Genomic DNA, 20,348 nt, shown 5'->3' with positions numbered 1-20,348 from the left:
TAGGGCGCATTAATTTTTAGACTAACAGCATATAGCTATAGCTCCGCAATAGCATATAGCTATTGCTCTAAAATAAAATACAGCTGTTGCAGCTGGGCACGGATCGTCTTGACAGGGGCAAACCGGGGGTTCGGAGGAGGGAGAAGTTGACAGAGGCGGAGAAGAGCGCGCTAAGGTCTGCTGCAGACAGAGTCCTCCGAACCCTCTTTTCCTCGGCAGATTCACCCACACCGCCTGCCGTGCGCCTTCTCCGCTTATCCCGTGGCCAAGTACCCAGCGACGACCCCCGGGCAGGGCACGGAGAGACACCAGAGCCCGCCGTGTCCCGTCCCGCAGGAGCGGAGCGGAGCCCTCAGCACAGGGCTGACCCCTCACACCGACCGACGGCGGGGAAAGGGCGAGCAGGAGCGTGACTCACCATGAGCAGAGTGAAGCCTTTAAAGTCGGGGGCGGCGGAGCCCCCGCCGCGGTCGCACGGAACGAACATGCCGGCCGGGAAGGGAGGAGGGAAGCGGGCAGCGAAGAAAGGAAGGAAGGAAAGGAAGGAGGGAGGGAAGGAAGGAAGGAAGCGGGGCGCGGACGCCGCGCCCACGTGCCGCCGCCAGGGGGCGGTGCCGGCGCTGCCCGCGCTCCCTGCGCGGCGGTTGGGGCTCGATCCCGGCCGCTCCGCCATGTCGCTGCCGCCGGAGAAAGCCTCGGAGCTGAAGCAGATCATCCACCAGCAGCTGCTCAAGGTGGGGCTGGCGCTGCGGCCCGTTGCCGGAGAGACCTCCCCTGGCCCTCAGGGGGCTGTGCCGCGCCCCGTGCCGGTGTCGCCCCGCCGCTGGCGGCGGCAGCGCCCGCTCCGGCGCTCCGCTTTGTTTTCCCAACTTGCAGGTGTTTTCCAGGCGCCCCTTTGTCGTTTTCTTGCTTTTTTGAGCGAGGGTCTTGAAGTGACGGGGAAATAAGTAAGGAGGCTGTAAGTCCTATATCGCTTGTTAGCCCAGTGGTGAATATTCCTACCTGTCACACCGAAGAACGGGGTTCTTGGAGCGAGTCCAGAGGAGGCCAGCAAGATGATAAAAGGAAGGCAGCACCTCTGCTTCGAGAAAGGGCTCGAACTGGGAACTGGGAGAACTGGGATCGTGCAGCCTGGAGAAGGCTCAGTGGAGACTTTATAGCAGTCTTCCAGTACCTGAAGGGAGCCTGCCTTCAGAGAGAAAGGGACAGACGTTTTACCAGAGCCTGTAGTGACAGGACAAGGGGAGATGGATTCAAACTGAAAGAGAGAGCAAATTTAGGTTAGATATTAGGAAGAATTTTTCATTCTAATGGGTGCTGAGGGACTGCAGCAGCTTGCCCAGAGAAGTTGTGGATTCCCCATCCCTGGAAGTGTTCAAGGCCGGGCTGTGTGAGGCTCTGAGTGACCCGGGCAGGGAAGGTGTCCCTGACCATGGCCGGGCCTTTGGAATGAGATGATCTTTAAGGTGTTTTCCAGCAAGGTCATTCTGTGATTCTATTTCAGGTCCCGGTGGCTGTGTCCTTAACATCCTTTTAGTGTGAGAGACAGCTCTATAAATCCATTTGCTTTCACAGCTCAGATGATGGGGCAGACATTCTCAGACATCTCCCCTGCAAACTTTTCCTATGCTCAAAGGGATGTCAGACATTCTCAGACATCCCTTTGAGCATAGGAAAAGTTTGCAGGGGAGATCTACTACTTCTATGCCTTATCTGAATAAAAGTGTACTTTTTCCCTTAAAAAATAAGGAACTGTTATATTAAGCCTGAATTTTAAGGGAAAAATTATTAGTATTGTACTAAGCTTGAATTTTGAGAAATTAGAATAGTGACCATTTTGTAATCGATGGATTTGCAGACCTTTTTGTAAGGAGAGAAGGTCAAGATAGGTTGCTGTAAAAGAGCAGTGAAAAAGCCTAGGTTTTGTATGCTTGTTTTGTTTTTTGGTTTTTTTTTTTTTGTTTTGTTGTTGTTTTTTTTTTTTTTTTTTTTTGGGTTGGTTTTTTTTTTTTTTTTTTACTGGGAGAGCTTATTTTTAAGATACTGGCTCATTTGAATAGCTCTGAAAGGATCAATATTTTTGGTGTAGTTATTTCTGTGTTCCTAGGAAAATACTCTTAGCATTACAGACTTAATTGGTAAGTTGTGCCTGCTGCCATACAGAGAGCTGATGTTTGTAACACACAATGAATTTTCTTTCAGATGGATGTCCATGGGAGGATACGAGAAGTTCTTGCTGAGACTATACGAGAAGAGCTGGCGCCTGAGCATCAGCAGTTGTCCACAGAAGATCTGATAAAAGCCCTAAGACAGCGGGGAATCATTGATGATGTTATGAAGGAACTTAAATTTGTAACTGTGAGTAGCTTTTGAGGAGGGGAAGTATTTCTGCTTGTTCCTCTTACTGATGTGGTGTTTTGACAAAGTGAAACTATGCTGCTTCTGGACGTTTGTAAGGATGTTACTGATTTGAGACATTATAGGAGCAGAGAAGATTGATGCATATGCTGCAGTTGGTTTGGTGATAATATTGCACTGAAAATATTTGTTCCATTTTAGAAGGGAGCATACCTAAGGAATGGCATTCAGATGTAATAGAGGATTCTTTAATTTTTAGTAGACTGTGGTAAGAGCACTGTTGCATGCTTTGCCTCCTTAAAAAGTCTTAATTGTAATTCCAGGATGTGAAAGAAACGGAGAGGACTTTGGCTCCAAAACCATCAACACATTTTGTTGACAGAGAACCACCAGTTTTGAAAAAAAGTATGTTTCTTGTTTATTTAAATGTTTGGATCATAGTTTTGGAATAAATTTGGAGTCTGTGATTTTTGCACTCTGAATTAGTAATGCAGTATGAAGGCATAAAGGTGGATGTTTCCTCTGCTTATCCACAGGAGTAAACTCATGTAGCAATTAGTATTGTATTAAGTATGATTTATTATTATTATTTAATTTACTCTACATTAAGATAACTTTCATATATTTTAAAATCACTTTCTCCTATGCACATGTTTCAAAGAAGTTTCTTTTTTTGCTAGTCTCCTGTTAGTTAGCTGATATTTAACAACTTAAGCTTTCTGTTTGTAGTCTCTTCATTTTTATTGCTACACTTTACAGCTAACATTGACCCAACACGGAGGTATCTTTACCTTCAGGTTTTGGGTGGAAAAGCTTTTCTGGACCATCTTCAGGAACCAGAGCCTCTGCCTGGCCAGATCTGTTCTACCTTCACTCTGTGTTTATATTTTCGAAACCAGCGCTTCCGTTCCAAACCTGTACCCTGTGCCTGTGAGCCAGATTTTCAAGATGGTTTTCTACTTGAAATACACAAGGATAGCCTAGGTAAGGAATATTGCAAGTTTAAAGCTGATGCTATTGGGATATTTTCTGACCTAAGATTTATTATGAAATATGTTTGGTATTATTTAGTGAATTTCTTTCCTGTTTTTTTCACGTTTTCCTGAGGAAACTGATTACACAATTGGGTTATGCCACTTGTAGATCTTTCTCTGCTCTTGCTCTTTTCCTTCTTTTTCACTGTAAAATAACTTGAAATTGACCAACTTTATCCATTTTAATTTTTTATGTATCTGAACTAGTTGTGTTGCAGTACTCAATTACAAAAATAATTTTATCTTCTCTGTAATCTCTCTGTAGCTCTGTCCTAAAATGAGTATGGTTTTAGAGATGGGACCATTGCTTACACTTCTGGACTCAAGATATTCTTTATACTTATTACATACATTGTATTTTGTAGCATTTTAAAGTTCTGAGAAGAACTTGGGATGATAATATGTATTCTTTCTGTCTTATTTTGATTTAATAATGGCAGGTGATGCAAGTAAGATGGTGGATGCAACCACCATGTTATCTATATGTGACCCAGTGCATATGGTTCTGATCAAGACAGACACATTTGGTGAGACCACACTGGTAGCATCCTATTTCTTGGAGTGGAGATCTATCTTGGCTGCAGAGAACGGCATAACAAATGTTGCTGTGGAACTCCTGGGTGTAGGTAAGGACAAAAAATAAGCAGGTTATGGTGACTTAAAATACTGGGTACTGAGTTTGCTTACAAGCTTAAAGCAGTATTTTTGATTAGTTAATTTTTTTCTTCAATTCAGAAGTAACTGTAAAGTATCCTTAGAAAATGCCTAGAAGGCTTAATGGTCAGATTTTTCTGTTACCGAGCTGCTAAAAATGAGTATTTCACATCCCATGTAAAAATGGTCCTCATGTCTGGAAATTCCCACTGTTGATTATCTGCAAAATCTGGTTAAGTTATCAGAATGAAACAAATCAAACAAAAATCCAGTAGTTCATCTCCAGGAAAATATCTGATCAGTGCACAGGGGAGTAAAATCCAGCTTGTGTGCCTTTGATAGTAAATTAACAATTGCTGGAGAAAGGGATCTCTGCTCTGCTCCGGTTTATCCTAGTAGCTTGAAAAACACATTTTCTGAATGGCTTGGTTTGGGTGCAATTAGTACACATGTATTTTTGTGTATCATTTGTCCCCAGTCCTCCTCTGGGGAGTTACAACTCAAATTTTTAGGATAAGATTTAGTGAATAAAGACTAGGTCTCTCGTGACTTCGTACAAGACTTTTTACAAGAGTGGATAATGACAGGACACGGGGAGATGGATTCAAACTGAATGAGCATAGATTTAGATTAGATATTAGGAAGAAATTCTTTCCTGTGAGGGTAGTGAGGCACTGGAACAGGTTGCCTAGAGAAGCTGCGGATACCACATCCTGAGAAGTGTTCAAGGCCAGGTTGGATGGAGCTCTGAACAATGTGATTTTTGGCAGGTATCCCTGCCCATGGCAGGGGGATTGGAGCTAGATGATCTCTTATATCCCATCAAACCCAGGCCATTCTGATTTTAATTTTCTATAATGACTTGGAAATACATATCAAATAAGTTGAGTTTAATTCTCGAACGGGTGATGGAACAACATAAATTTAATTCTCATTAGATTTTTTTTTAAGTAATAAAGTATCAATCCAATAAATCCAGTGCTTTTTCTCCTTTTCAAACTCCTATTATTGTGCAAAATGCATCAAGAGCATCAAAGGATGCTGCCATCTCAGATAAGCAGATAAACTATTATGTGAGGCTTCCATTGCTTGTATTGCTTATGAATCCATCTGTAACCTATTTTGTATTGCTTAGTGTTTATGTAATTTGACATTTTCAGCATTAGGCAACATTAAGTTGAGGGGGTTGTTGTTCATTTGTTTGTTGTTTTGGGGAGTTTTTTGAAGTTGATTAATCTCTTTATATGACAGCCAGGGTCCTTCATAATGATCTGTGTCCTAAGGGAAGATGAACTTCACTTATTTCCAACTATTTAAATTTGAGCTACTTGTGTAATTTGTAGGAGTAGGCACATTTACAGTGTGTGATTCTCTTACTTGATTTTAGATGCCTATTCTAGACATTTCTAGACTACCATTCTAGAATTCATCTCATATGTCCAACTGCAGGCTGCAGATAAGGCCATGGATAATTGCCTGGGATGTACACACCTGTACTTTTTTCATCATATGATGCTTTCTTACAGCCTCATTTGAGTTTAAATTTAAATAAAGATCCTTACTTTGCCTATGTTTAAAGAAGGCTAACATACATATTTTAGTGGTTTGCCCCTGCCTGGCTGAAATAGTCTAAGCAAATTGAATATGAGAGAACTGATGAAAATTTATTTTATTTCAAAGGTACGGAATCAAAGGTTTCTGTTGGCGTTTTAAACATCAGACTGGAAATGTATCCGCATCTTAATAAGACACTTTCTTCAGAAATAATAAGTACTCAAGTAAGTGTTTCCTGGGAGGGCTACTTATTTTTTTGTTGGTGGTGGGGAAGCTCAGTATAGAATTGTAGCCGTTGAGGGCTGTGGGGTTTTTGCATGTTTAATACTTCTCTTTTTTTTCTTTTAAATTTAAATATAATTACCTTTAAAAAACTACATTGTCTGTACTGAACATTGCTCAAAATATTACTGTCATAGATTTTTTAATTACTTATATCAAAACCTCTGAAGAAAAAAGAAAGATGTGATATATCTAATTTTCTTCAGGTAGTATATATGTTTTCTTGCTCTTTCCCATGTGAAACAGTAACTTCAAGTTAGCTATTCTGTTTGGAAAGCCAGTAAATGCCTGAAGGTGCATGCAGATATTCTCCTGCACATTAAAATCTGAGCAATCCTTCTGTGCAGAAATGCATTACTTAAAATGAACAGTACTTCAGTCAAGCCTAATATATTAACCTACAAACAAGAAATACAACTTGAAGTTTTCCTTAATTGGATTTCCATTTAAAAATACTAGGGATTTGCTTGACACACTTAAAATGTTAAGCTTTATTTTACATATACCAGGATGTGGTGTTAATGTAATTACTGATTATGGCATTTTCTCCTGTTTGGAATTAGTATGTGTAGGATGGGTTTTGTTTTTCATACCTACAGTTCACTTTGGAACGTCAGAAAACAGCAGAAAAAGAGCGTTTATTTCTTGTGTATGCTAAGCAGTGGTGGAGAGAATACCTGCAGATCAGGCCTACCCACAACACAAGGCTGGTAAAGATTTTTGCACAGGTTTGTCAATTTTACAAACAGACTAATCCTTTCTTTAAGTTATCGTTTTATTTTATTTTTAACTTTATATGTATGTGAAATCTGTATAGATTTATGATGTGGGTATGTTCAGTTCATGGCTACATGTGATATATTGTGCAGAAAAATTGAATTTGTAAGGACTGAGTTTGTCTACTGAAGCTTATAATAGAATGATGCAGACAGGAGGATTGCTCTGACTACCTCTGATGTACCAAGTGAAAAAGTCTGCTTAGTCTTGTCCTTGAATACTCACAAATGGCAGAGACTTAGGTGATCTGTACAAACTATTTCAGATAAATTTTGTACCAGATAAAACAGTTACAAAAAATGGACTTCCTAGATCTATTAGAGCACATCCTCAAAGTACTTGAACTCTGTGTAGTCTGCAATGCAGTCTCTCTGGTTTATGTCACACAACAACTACAGTCATAATTAGAGTCAGATAAATTACTGTATCAGTTGCCCCTCAGTAACTGTTCCTCAGTAAAAGGAATGGTATGATCCTTGCATTTTTCATGCTATGAATTTACCCTGCATAGTAGCAATTTTCCTACCACAGGACTTCGTATCTCAGAGGAGTGTCCTGAAGCAATCTGTGTCTCTTTGATGAGGCAACAGCTTCCCTTCTGGCTGTGCTTGAGTGTGCAGGAGTGATGTGAACTTTTAAATCCCAGCTAGCAGCTGAGCCTCCACCCCGTCACTCTCTCACTCCACATCAGTGGGATGGGAGCAAGAATAAAAAGGGCAAAAGCAAGGAAAAGTTCATGGGTTGAGATAAATGTGGTTTAATAAACAAAAGAAAGAATGAAAAGAAGAATGGGAAAACAGTGATGCAAAGACAGTCAGTCACCCCATTCCAGAGCAGACAGATACCCCGATAGTCTCCAAGCAGGGACAAGTTTAGAAAAGTCTGTTCCCCACCCCTACTGTTTTTATTGCTGAGCATGGAATATCCTGTTGGTCAGGTCAGCTTTCCTGGCTGTGTCCCCTTCCAGCTTTTTTTTGAACCTGCAACTGTGTGGTGGCAGAATGAGAAGCAGAAGTGGTGTTATGCTATAGAAGCCCTGCTCACACCACTGTTTTGGTCACAAATCTAAAACACAGCACTATGAGCGCTGCTGTGAAGAAACAAATTCCCTTCCAAATAGAACAAATACAAAGGCTTAAGGGTTGCAGGGCAGGGTACAAAGAGAAACAAGTCTATAATGAAATAGGATAGGAACTAGGCTCCTGCTAGATTGGTACCTATATATAGCTTATCTTGAGTCTCCCATTGGCCATAGCAAATCTGAGCAAAACTTCCTGGGAACAGAAATGAGTTTATTAGATTAGTTTGATAATTTAGTTACCATCAAATTTTAGATGAGTAATGCAGAAACAGCCATTATATGTATGAGACAATTTTAAAAAATAAATCCTGCCTCTGGTGTTTTTTAGATTGCTTTTGAGCTGTGAAATAGTTTTCAACAGGATTCCAGTGAGCCTCAAGAAAAATGCTGGTTTTTTTTTTTCCCACCAGCTTGCTGGAAAAGCATGACAAAACCTTAACGGCAACAATATGTGACTACAGTAAAAATATGGGACCATAATTTCCTGAAGCTGCAGAGATTTAAAAGGCTTTGATCCTTTTTAAAAATATATGAGCATAAAAGTACCAATTTAGCCCAGTGAGGAACTGAAGACCTCTATGCTTCTTGAAATAGTTCTAATATATGATAATCATAGTATTTGCCTGCAGCATGTAATAAAACAGACCTTTTATTAAGTGATCTTATTTTTTTCATTTTTACAAGAACTTAGAAAATATTAGTATTATTGCTTAATTTGGATCTAGTTACTAGATCTAGTTGCTTAATAGATCTGGTTAATTTTGACTAATTTTTATTGCTTGCTATTATGAAAAGAGGTAGAGTATTCAAATTCAGAAGCAAATAGACGCCTCTTAAACTCTAGAATCAGTTCCTGAATGTGTAATGCTTTTGGGGAAAGGTTTTTTTGGGGTCGTTGTGGAATTTGGTGTGTGAGATTTTGTTCTGGCTTGTTTTTATACTTGATGATAATGTGGAAATTGAAAGCAAGTAGATCATGAACAGTTCCTCACCCATTTGAGAGGATTAATTGCAGCCTGTGCTGTTCCTGGTGTTCAGACATTTAGTCCAGAATGCCCTGTGAGGGACAGAGCCAGAATGAAATCTGTGATGTCTCTGAATGAGTTGATGTAATGGTCTTGTGTCCTAATGTTGGAGGTATTTTCATGTCTTACTGTTCCGAAGTGATACTTATTCCAGGGAGGATGCATCCCAGAGGAGAAAAGTCTAAGTTAAGATTAGCGTTTTGGGACCCTTGCACAGCTGGCAAATAACCCCATTTGGCCTGTCCAGGATGAGAACGGGGTGAACCGGCCGGTGTGTTCGTACGTGAGGCCTCTGCGGGCGGGGCGGCTGCTGGACACGCCCCGACAGGCAGCGCGCTTCGTCAGCGTCCTGGGCCACGAGAGAGCGGCGCTCATCGGCGGCGGCGGCGGCAAGCAGGAGCAGTGGTGCACGCTGCTCGCCTTCCTGTGCACGAACAAGGTGCGTGACACGGCCCTGCTGCGGGAGGTGTCCTGCTCTGACTGCGGGCAGGAGTTCAAAACAGCCTCTGCGCATAAAATCACATTTAGAGGTTCTGTTACGGTCGTGCTTGAGGAGAAACACCTGTAAATAGTAGGCAAGAAGGCTTTGGAGCAGACTTCCTTTACTACTGTAGTAAGGTCCATTTGTCAGTGCATCTCTTTGACACTGAAACTGCTTCTCTTCTGTTGCATCTCTAAGAACACATATTATCATCCAATGAATCCCTGCTACTGTGCAGGAAACTAGTTAAAATTCTGAGCTAATCCAGGAAGAGTAGAAAAAGTCTCTTTAGTCTCTTGTCTCTTCTGCTGATTTGGTGGGGTTTCTTTGTCGTGTGTTTTTGTTGTTTGTTTGTTTTTTGTTTTTTTTTTTTTGTGTGTGTGTGTGTGTCTTTTTTGTTTTGGTTTGTTGTTTTTTTTTTTTTTTTTTTCAATAGAGGGGCTGAAGTATGCTGACAGTTTTTCTGTTCCATTTTTGCAAGATAGGAATTTTCACTGGAAGTTTCAGCCTAGTTCTTGGTGGCCTGATATTTGTATCATATGACTGTAATAAGCAGAACAAATTGTAACTGGTTCTGGTTTATAGTTCATCTGTTTTATGAGAAGTAACAGTGATCACTTCTGAAACCTCTTGCTATTCATTGCCATGGAGATACTTCCGCCTTCAAAAATAACATCACTGGTATGCTTGCATTTAAAAGATGTGTTCAGGGCAGGAGGAGCTGTATCCCAGATTTTAGATCTGCCTCCAGGACCACGTAGAGCAGGCATTGGCTGTTGTCTCTGAATATCAGATGATGCTTAGGTATATAAAGGCAGCTCTGGCTACCCACTGGGTTCCAGATGTAGGTGACAGTAGGGACTTTGAGGACTGCTGTGTTTCGAGGCACAGAGAAAAGTGTTCTTCAAGTCAGAAGTGGAAAACTGTAGGAAAATAACTGAATTTAGTCCCCGAGACACCAGCTAGATCAATATTTTTCTTGTGGAGAGTGGTATTGTATTATTAAAATAACACAGGTTCACTACAAACTTGTTTAATCCTACTTTTCTGCATATTTCCTTTTTATGCTGTGATAGGACATGATTGTGTTGTCTTGATACATCCAAGATCTCTGAATTTTACATTTTCAACATTCTGAATAATTATGTGACTAAAGAGCCTTTCTGTTCTGCTTCTGAATGCTGTACTTTGTGTTATGAAGCCTTCATTGTTTGAGCAATTTTTGTTCTTACTTTACAGCTCACGTTTGTAAAGAATTCAAGAGACAAAGGATATTAGACATTGCATTTGTAAATTGTTTTCTGTGAATTATCAGTGGTAGTAATGTGTTTATGAGATAAATGTTTTTTTTGACTGAAGGAAGAAACAGCTGCACATGATTCCCAGCTGTTTTAAAGTTAGATCTGTGGGGACCTTGTTTTATCTTTGTTTAATTTCTGAAGTTTGACAGCACATTCAAGAAAGTGAAATACCAGTAGAATTACATTTTATTAAGTGAAAAATTTCCAAACTGTGTGAAAATACTATATAATTTCTAGTCTTGCCTCAGGTGTTTGCTTTATATATATTTTCACATTTAATTAGAACATTGATTTTGTTGTTGCAGATCAATAGATTTTGGTTTTGGGTTACTTGGAGGTATTTTGTAGTTATATTTCTCAGTGTTAGTCATACACTATACTTGAACAAACAGTATCAACAGTCTATCATTAGAACATGCATTTTTAACTCACTTATTCTATTACAGAAAACTAAAACTTAGCTATTTTAAATGGTAAAATCCTGACTTTTGATACATGCTTTAGATAAATAGGGGAGAAACATGACTTGTTAAATGGTGCTTTGAGAAATAACACTATTTTCTTTCTTTAAGGTTTTATCCATGCCTAATACTCAAAACAGCTCATTAGTATTTATTGTCTAGGGTGATTGTGAAGACCATGCTAACCTTCTGTGCAGTCTTCTTCTTGGGTTTGGATTGGAAGCCTTTGTGTGTGTTGGAACAAAAGCAAAAGGAGTCCCCCATACTTGGGTAATGACTTGTGGGTCTGATGGAACAATTACTTTTTGGGAGAGCTTAACAGGACATAGGTGAGTAAAAAGAATACATCTGTCCCATCTAAATATTTTTACCTTGCCTTGAAATAAGTTGTATTAATAAGAAGTTGTATCTTTTTGACTAGGTACATCCACAGACCTATCAACCCTGATGACCCTCCCCTAGTTGAACAACCCAAGCCACTGTATCCATATCGCACAATAGGTTGTATCTTCAACCATCAAAAGTTCTTTGGAAATTGTCAGCCCTCTGATGCCGTGGAGCTGTGTGTATTTGACCTGCATGATGAATCTAAATGGAAACCCATGAGTGGAGAAGCAATAAAATCTATATGTCCTCCTGGGGGAGCATCTTCAGTTCCCCCTTTTCCTCCTCTGTGTGCTTCTACAATAGATGCTGCTGTAACAAGCAATGAGATAGAAGTGCAGCTGAGGATACTGGTCTCTGAATACAGAAAGGTGAGAAAGATTGGCAGTGACCTGTCATGGTAATAGAGGTTAATGTGTTAATTAACAAGTTAATTGTTCATGTGTTAACTTGTTTTGGATAGCCATTTGTTAGTTCACATACTTGTGTCTTTGCAATGTGTATTCTGCTTTTGCAGAAATGTGATATGGGAAAAGTGAATCAACTGAAAAAATGTTTGGGAAGAGTGTAATGAGCTGGTTTAGACATCATACATACTATTATGTGCAGTGATGATCTGTAGCCTCATGTGTGGGCTCTTCCTCCCACCCTGCCTTTGCCCCTCATTCTGTGTCTGTGATCTTCAGCTTACTGGCACCAGCAGACCACCCATGTGAGGGGTCTCTAAAAGCACCAGGGAGATGAAATCTGGTTATTAGTTGGCTTTGCCAGTCCAGCACAAATGTTTTCTGGTTCCTAGATAAAAGCAGGCTTTCAGCTTTTGTTATCTTACTCTGACTGCTTTACAAAATCAGATATTTTTAGAAGTTAATTTTGTCCTTTACCAGGATTTTTACACTGTATAATGTGCCAGAAATTATACTTTCTGTGCTGGACATGAAGGCAATGATATTTTAAGTCCCTGTTAGCTTGTGTCTGTTTTTAATGAGGTTTTTTGAATGTTTCTCATTTTTTTCTCCCCACACGATGCTCAACCTTTAGGATGGCAAAGTAATTCTGAAAGTATGAGTCTCATGCAGTGTTGAATACATACATGGCAGATTTTTCTACTTCTTTGCATTTGGGATGGTAGGAGGAAGGTGCCTTTGTGTTTTGGGGGGCTGTTGTGCATCGCTTTTTCAGAAAAGGTTTCCATGAGACATTTGAGAAAATGTCAGCCAAATCTTAGTTGATCTTTTCCATATTTTTGTTGTGTATTTATGCATATCTTATATTTCATGCAGAGATACTGTAGCTGAAACGTCTGTTTTCAACTCTGCTGGCCTAATGTTTAAGTCTAATAGTTTAACTTCATTCCTTGATCAATGTTTGATGCTTGTGGTGTCACTTACTACTGGTGGTGGTGTTTGCTTCTCCCAGTTGATGTGTGAGTCAATACACAAAGCTCACTGCTTCATGAGTTCACTGCCATTAACTACCAAGATAAAGATGTTTGTAGTTATTTCAACCTATACAGTAGGTAAATGTAGGCATATCCTGATGTACCATCTACACAGTTACCATTGTTCTGTGACTTGCCTCCCAGGATCTTGACCTTTCCACTGTTTGGGATGACCATCTCTCCTATCTGCTGTCACCAGCATTAGCAGCCTATGAGCTTGAACGCACAACAGGTGTTTCTGCAGGAAATGAAGAGTTTCAGGATTCTGTAAGGAGAGCGGTACCTGATGGTCACACCTTCAAAGGGTTTCCCATCCATTTCGTGCACAGAAATGCCAGGAGAGCATTTGCCACATGTCTTCGGTAAGTCTAAATGTAAAGATACAGATATATGTTAAAACTAAATAGTAATCCTTAATTGCTACTTGCAAGTAATGTTTTAGTAATGAATTTTAAAGAAAATCAATTTCCTTAGGTTAGAACTGGAGGAAGGGTGGTGTGGTATGTGTAATTGATCATGGGGTACAGAGCTTTTAGGTTACATTGGTGATTCAGTGGTGATAGACTTCATGTGTATTAAATTGAAGAACATGGAGTTAATTTAATTTCACTGCACTTATTAAAAAGATGAGCAGTTGTTTAATTTTCCTCCAAGGCGACAGCCCTTGTGCTGTAGAACAATATTATTATTTGTAATGACAGACTCATATTAATTGGAACTTAAATGCTAGTCACACTTTAAAAAAATTGCACTCTGTAATTAGAAGTTTTAACAATGTCTTAGGATTGTCTGTTACTCCTGTGTTTCTTTTTGTCATGTAGGTCTCCTTTCTGTGAAGAGATAATCTGTTGTAGGGGAGACCAAGTGCGACTTGCAGTTCGTGTACGAGTGTTTACATACCCCGAATCTGCGTGTGCTGTTTGGATCATGTTTGCTTGTAAATACCGCTCTGTCCTTTGAAAAAAACACAAATTAGTCATACCTTTTTAGCACCACAAAATAATGTATGGAGGTGAAAAATTATTCCATTAAAAACTAAAATAGTGTTTTATATAAATGCCACTGATTTTGAACACCACAATGTGTGTATTGTATTGAAGGGGATTGTGTACACAGTAATGATTGTATTTATAAAGAGAATTTATTATTTGTAATAAAAGTTGCTTTTTATATTTATAGGAATGTGTCAAGTTACTAAAATGTATGCAAAAAATACTGGCTTGTTTTTTGCAGTTCTGAATTGGTGTAAGAATTTATTTAGGAGTAGGTTGGCTTTACCTCTGCAGGGTAAGAGACTGTTCTACCTCTCCTTTCCCTGAAGTGTACAGGGTGTACTTTGTGAGTGACTGAGATCCAGAAATACTGGTGTTTAAGCATGTGTCCTTCAGACAGCAACATTTATTTCTCCCTCTTGTGGATCTAACAGTGACTGAAAATGTGAATAGCTGTGATGGGTTAGATAAAGTAGTTAATCCTGATGCATTTTTCCTCGTTGCCTTAAGAAGGTTCTGAGTTAGAAGTAGTCAGACCATTTTGCTTGATAACAATTCATGATTTAATTCTCACATCTGGACTTAATTACCCGTCTGTGGTTTTGTCTGTCTTAAACCTGTGGATGATGATGTATCTTTAAGTCTTTATACTCTGCAAAATAGCAAACAGCTGGGCTTACTGACCTTTTCCCTACCATACCTCTCATGTTTTTCCCCATGTAAACTCCAGGCATCTCTTCTTGACGCTGGAACATCTGAAACTGATTGGTTTCTTCTGTAGAAGCCATTATTTGTCAGTGATAGCCCATCACTGGCTCCTTTGGTCCTACTTGTAAGAAAGAACCAACTCTTTCTGCTGGTGCTGGAGCAAAAATATTACCTGATCCTAGAGAATCTTGCAACACGTACAGCAGGAGTTTGCATTTTGCATGTACATTTAATCAGCAATGTGGCAGTGTGACACCATTTTTGTCTTTTTTCTTCAAGTGTTAAACACTTCATACGGCAGCACTGAGGATTTTTAAATTTAGGACTCTAATAGTACATTATGTACTTACTGGCCCTGCTGCTAACTTTACAAATCTGGTTTTGTGTTATCTTTCATTTTATACCTGAAAGATCAAAATGCATTCGTTTGCCTTTTATACAGCATACAGGATGTTGATAAAAGCTGCAATTTCTCCCCCAATTTTCTTGTGTCTAAATGGAGCCTGAAAGGCTAGATCATATTGTGTGGTGAGTATTGCCAAATTTAACAACGTTATTGAAGTACCAGTTGTATCTTATATGCACTCCTGTATGCTACACAAGAGGAAAGAGCAGTGACATTCAGTAAGCTGGAAGTGGAATGGGGAGAGGGGAGCTGGAACTGGAATGGGAGGAGGGGAGCTGGAAGGGGAATGGGGAAGAGGAGAGGGGAGCTGGAATGGGAATGGGGAGAGGAGAGGGGAGCTGGCTGTTCGGAGCCGGCAGCCAGGGCCCTGCCCAGGTGCAGTACCGCCCGTGTGCGGCAGGGGGCACTCCCGGCGCTCTCCCTCACGCCCTCCCGGCTCCCAGTGGGTCTGGTGCGAACGGGAGATTTTGAGTTTCCTTTCACGTCTGAGCGGTAGAACTCTAGAGAGAAACGCCGTGTGTTCCGTGTGAGCTCCAGCTTATTTAATCTCATGTTTTTCTGCATGAAAGTGCTCGTTTGCCTGGGGCGAAGCTGGCATGAAGGGCTGTGCTCTTGGTGCCAGGTGTGTTCAGGAGCAGGGACGGCGGTTCCCAGCTGCTTGGAAGAGGATTCCCCTGTTCCCTTTCCAGACCGGGCTGGTTTAACTCTGCTAGCGTCCCCGGGAGCTTTCCCGGAGGAAGTGTTTGCTTTGGGAGGCCAGACCCTGGAGTTCGAAGGCTCTCGCCCTCCTGCTGTGGAAGCGGGGACCTGCTAACACTGTATCCGTGATGGCGCGGGTTGGTGTCAGGCGTTTAGCACTTAGGGGTGCAGGGAGTGTCATCCCGCGTCCCGGTGGCAGCTGTTTGTTTCTGGGGGTGCTGGTTGCCGACACTCGGCGCAGATGCAGCGGCCCGAGGGCTGTGGGCTCGGTGCCCCGCGCCTGTCGGTGTCCCGGGCGGGGGCGGAGGTGGAGGCCGAGCGGCCGGCCGGCGGTGCAGGCGCCGGTTGCCGTGGCAGCCCCGAGCGGACCCTCCCCGCCCGCCGTGGCGGCCGCGCCGGCAGGGGGCGCTGCGGCGGCGGGCGGCACCGCGCGGCGGGGGCGGGCGAGGACGAGGACGCCATTGCGTTGCTATGAGCTGTCGCTCCCCCTGCGGCGGCCGCGGCAGCGGGCGGACCGGGCGCCGATCCTGTGCCTGCCTTCCTCCTGACTCCTGCCTGTTTCCTGGCTCCTGCCGTCTGCCGCGCGGGCCGGGCTGTCCGTCTGGCGGCCTGGTGGCACTAGCGGGGCGGAGAGGATGAGCACGGCGGGACCGGGCGGCAGCAGCAGCACGAGCGGCGGCAGCAGCATCAGCGCACGCAGCAGCATCAGCAGCCGCTGCCGCGGCGGCGGGGCCGGTCACTGAGCGAGGAGCACCGCGGCGGACGCAGGGCATGGAGCCCCAGCCCGGCGCCTCCCGCCCGGCCGCCGAGGAGGAGGAGGACGGCGGCGGCGGCTCCGGCGCGCAGCCGGAGGCGCTGTCGCTGGAGGAGATCCTCCGACTCTACAACCAGCCCATCAACGAGGAGCAGGCGTGGGCCGTGTGTTACCAGTGCTGCGCCTCGCTGCGCGCCCGCGCCCGCCGCGGAGAGACCCCCGCCGCCAGGCTGGGGGCGGCGGCCGCGCAGCTCCGCGTCTGGCGGGACGGCGCCGTCACCCTGGAGCAGGACGAGCCCGACCGGCCGCCCCCGCCCGCCGCAGGTAAGGCCGGGGCCGCCGGCGCCCACCCCGCGCAGCCCCCCGCGGCAGCGGCCGGGGGTCGGGCCCGTCTCCGACAGCCTTTGTCCGGGACGTGGGGGTCCTTCCCGCCCGAGGGTCGCACTGGGCGAGCGCCCTGCTCCTCGGTCGTGCCGGGGGTTGTGAGGGCTCTGCGTGTGTGTGTGTGTGTGTGTGTGTCCCTGCGGCATCTCGGTGTCGTGCGTGGAATGGTAGAACCCCTCGCCTGGGCTGCGATCGCCTGCGCGCGGGCACGGGCAGGCGAATGCGGGTTCGGTGTTTTATAATTGCGTCGTCTCTCCTGGTGCGTAATCGATGCCGTGCCATCCGCACACCGGGAGTGCCGCTCTCGCGGGCTCCCTGCTCTTTGGGCTCCTCCGGCCGGGCCGTGCATCCCGCGGGGGCTCCCGGAGCAGCTTGCCATCAAAAGGCATCTATTAGAAACAGATCCGTTTAGATGTGTGCTGACACTAAGTAAGTGAGAAAGCCGTGTACAGGGGCTTAGCACCTACCATCTGTTTCGTTAAAATACCCAGGAAAGCGTATTTTAAATTGGAAAGGAAAATGAGGGCGTATGTCTGATTCTCAGCCTTTCAAAGCTGCTGATCTTAAATGTGGAAAGCTGTATTTTTTTTGTTGCAAGTGCAGCTCGATTTTTGAAAAGAAGTCAAAGAGAGGCAGCAGGGGGATGTGGTCGATACATAATGGTATTCCCCAGTACCAGCGTAGTCCACATTCAACGTCACAGAATTCTCCGGGAAGACAGAGGTTTCAGCATTTTAAAGCTGTGTGAATCAGAAGGCAGTGGTAAATTCACCAAATGGGATTAATGGAGCCCTCAGTATTTAGAGCACGAATATTATGCCTGGTGTTACAATTTAATGAAGCCTTTTGATACAGCGTCTGTCTGAAAAGTCTTTTGGCAGAGTCTTGCAGTAATCCAGTTTGGAGCTAGTGGTACATGCAAATATCAAAATATATTTAGTGGAAGAAAGGACATAATTGAGTTCTGCAATTTTAATGAGTCTAATAACGACTTCCATTTAAATGTGATCTGGTGTGCTTTTAAAATTGTTTAAAAACCCAGGTCTTTGTAATGTTAATTAAATACCAGACTAACACCCAGAAGTTCAGGAAAATGCTCTCCTGACCAAGGCATCTGCATGTCACAAGCGCATTGAAGAGTTCTGTCTTGCATGTCGTGTGCTGCTTTTGCTTACAGTCTTTTGAGATGACATCAAGACCTTTTCCTTTTTCTTTCATATTGAAGGAAATACATTCATTTACTATGAATTTCTTCATTTTGTGGCTTTTTTTCTTGCTATTGGTGGACTTACACTGTTTCCTCTTATGGTGTATCATTACTGGCTGTAGGAGGGTGTTAAATATACTTGGTTATAAAGTTCAGGCCCCTCACTGATATCCAGCATGGTTTTTTTATGCTACAGCTTTACTTTGAAAATGTTTCAGTCAGCATGTGCTAACCTGTGTATGTTTGATACCACATCTAAATTTTTGCATGGTGAGACTTTTTTTTAGTATTCCAGCTCTATTTTTCTTTTTTTTCCACCTTATTAGTATATGTATTATTTTGTATAACACTACATGTGTGTGCTTTTATCTTGAGAATCTTAAGAGTGTGTGTATGTGCTTTTATCTTGAGAATCTTAAGAGAGTGTATATATGTATCAAAACAAAGATAACCAGTCTGTTAAGACCTCCCAGGAAAGTAGGAGGCGGGAGCTATCCCAGGGAGAGTACCCCCTCCAGTGCCTATTATAGAAAAGGGGAGGTGGGGATTTTTCTGCCAGCTGTGCATTCCTAAAGCATCCCCAGTGAACCCTCTTTTCCATCAGCTGCAGGCTGATAGGTGTCTGGATTTGAGAAGAGGCAGGATTCTTCCTGGGGTCCTCTCCCTGCCCCTGGCCTGCCTCATCTACCTGTCTTTGAATAGACTTTGGAAACAGAGGCCACTCAGCCTCCAAGCTCCCATGAGGGATTTTGTGTGTTCTTTGATTTGTGAAACCTGGAGCAGGTTTTCACTGGAAATTGTTATATATATGATATACTGAATTGGGAATTCACTATACTGAATATTGAGGAGCTGACAGAAGGCTTGCTTTGCTTTGGTATCCTTTGAGCTGTTCCTGTTCTTTTCCTTATTGCTCACTGTATTCTCTCTGGGTGATGATTAATGAGCTTCCTCAGCCAGTTACAGCTTGAGTCTCTGGAATGGGTATTTGTTTGCAGGCTCCTGTATTCTTTTTGCACCAGTGGAAGCTTAGGAAGAAGCAGTGCCCTAGCTCTGTGGCCTGGGGAGCAGAACAGCACAGCCCTGAAGCTGTATGTCACAGTAATTTTACTTTCAAGATGCAAATTAAAGTTCTCTTGGAAAGAAGTACTGATTATGAAGAAACTGATGATACGTTTCCAAAGCAGTTTCTTGTGAAACAGTTTTCCAGTTCATGCTCAATACTTGAAATGCCAAGTAACAATACATAGGAATTGAAGAAAAATGTCCTTGAGATTGGAAAGAGATGAGTTTCGCTGATAGCGGGGCAGAAAAACACCCTTGGAGTTGAACCTCAGTCCTTAAACAAAACCAGAGACTGATTTTCAGATCTTTCAAGTTTTTTCTGTGTGATCTATTAATATTTCATTATCTTAAAAAAATATAAGGTTATGGTTAAAAAGAAGTAAAAAGATGAAGGATGAAAGTGCCACCCAGTTGTTCATTTTCATGTCACCATTGGTATCACCTGAATCCCTGACAAGAGGAGGATCGGGAAGGATTCCTGCTAATTGTTTTCCTGCCTTTGTGTTTCAGACAATTTAGATTTAAATGCCTGTGTCAGGAGTTTTGTCAGAGCAATAGGGTTAACGCTCTGAGTTGTAAAGCTGTTTCGTTCTAGCAATACATAAAAAATGTATAGGTGTAGGTTGGTGCATAGGTTTGGATAATTCACAGGAACAAATATTGGCTGTTTGTTTCTTTTTTAGTAAACAATAGAGTCCTGTGTGGGCAAATAAAGGAATCCCTGAAGAATGGTGTCTTTGGGTAGTGAACATTCGGGCTTTGTCCAGGGTTGTGGCCAGCGATGTGATCAGTCACGCCTGTCAGTGGGGCTTGTGCAAAGTCAGGAGCAAACGCAGTCGTGCCACAGAGTTTGCTCTAGAGATAGATGCACATGAAGGCATATTTTCACAGAGCAGTGCAAACCTTTTTATTTTTCAGCACCAAAGTTAGAAAGAAAGAAGATTTTGCATGAATATGCAAAATAAACGTAAAGCTCACTGTGGTTGTCTTAGTACGGATCATTGTCTGACATCTAAATACCACAGAAGTGTGGGTTGCTTCAAAATACCCATGGTGAAATTGGAGATACAGTGTAGAATTTATTTTAACTAATGGGTGCTTTAGCAGTCTGTGTTACTTGCAATTTATATGAAAAGAGCTAACGGTGACATCCAGTAAAATGTCAGATGCAATAAAAAATAACTTCTGAACCAGCTAAAATGTTTGGGGTAAACATGGGGTTTGACTCCTCCAAGCTCTCTTCTTGCAGAGCCACATTTACACATGTTTTTTATAAACTTGAAGCAATAATGAAATGATA

At 42.7% G+C, this 20,348-nt stretch overlaps 2 protein-coding genes across 3 annotated transcripts in view; both read left to right on the top strand.

Moving 5' to 3' along the window:
- Nucleotides 1–423: 423 nt before the first annotated feature.
- Nucleotides 424–14,009, top strand: CEP76 (centrosomal protein 76). Its single transcript, XM_056483021.1, has 12 exons — nucleotides 424–734; nucleotides 2,203–2,358; nucleotides 2,682–2,763; nucleotides 3,118–3,342; nucleotides 3,833–4,018; nucleotides 5,727–5,824; nucleotides 6,482–6,610; nucleotides 9,013–9,204; nucleotides 11,171–11,337; nucleotides 11,430–11,763; nucleotides 12,978–13,195; nucleotides 13,655–14,009. Exons 1-12 carry the CDS (start codon nucleotides 486–488, stop codon nucleotides 13,791–13,793), a joined length of 2,175 nt encoding a protein of 724 aa, XP_056338996.1. The 5' UTR covers nucleotides 424–485; the 3' UTR covers nucleotides 13,794–14,009.
- A 2,088-nt stretch (nucleotides 14,010–16,097) lies between these two features.
- SPIRE1 (spire type actin nucleation factor 1) overlaps nucleotides 16,098–20,348 on the top strand; it is a 125,391-nt gene continuing 121,140 nt past the window's right edge. For both annotated transcript variants that reach the window (XM_056485179.1, XM_056485178.1), the window contains exon 1: nucleotides 16,098–16,716. In XM_056485179.1, coding sequence (XP_056341154.1) covers nucleotides 16,410–16,716 — 307 coding nt within the window. In that variant the 5' untranslated portion in view covers nucleotides 16,098–16,409. The remainder of the gene's footprint in view (nucleotides 16,717–20,348) is intronic.

The sequence above is a fragment of the Oenanthe melanoleuca genome, chromosome 2 (genome assembly GCF_029582105.1).
Source record: "Oenanthe melanoleuca isolate GR-GAL-2019-014 chromosome 2, OMel1.0, whole genome shotgun sequence".
Classification (NCBI taxonomy): domain Eukaryota; kingdom Metazoa; phylum Chordata; class Aves; order Passeriformes; family Muscicapidae; genus Oenanthe; species Oenanthe melanoleuca.
Note: the sequence above shows the minus strand (reverse complement) of the source record. Positions and strands in the feature narration are given on the sequence as shown.

Excerpts from the sequence above, each read along its gene's own strand:
- CEP76 (XM_056483021.1), top strand. The coding sequence starts at position 486 with ATGCCGGCCGGGAAGGGAGGAGGGAAGCGGGCAGCGAAGAAAGGAAGG. Across the intron at positions 2,764-3,117 it reads ACCACCAGTTTTGAAAAAAA|CTAACATTGACCCAACACGG; the intron begins GTATGTTTCTTG and ends TACACTTTACAG. Across the intron at positions 11,764-12,977 it reads TGGTCTCTGAATACAGAAAG|GATCTTGACCTTTCCACTGT; the intron begins GTGAGAAAGATT and ends CTTGCCTCCCAG.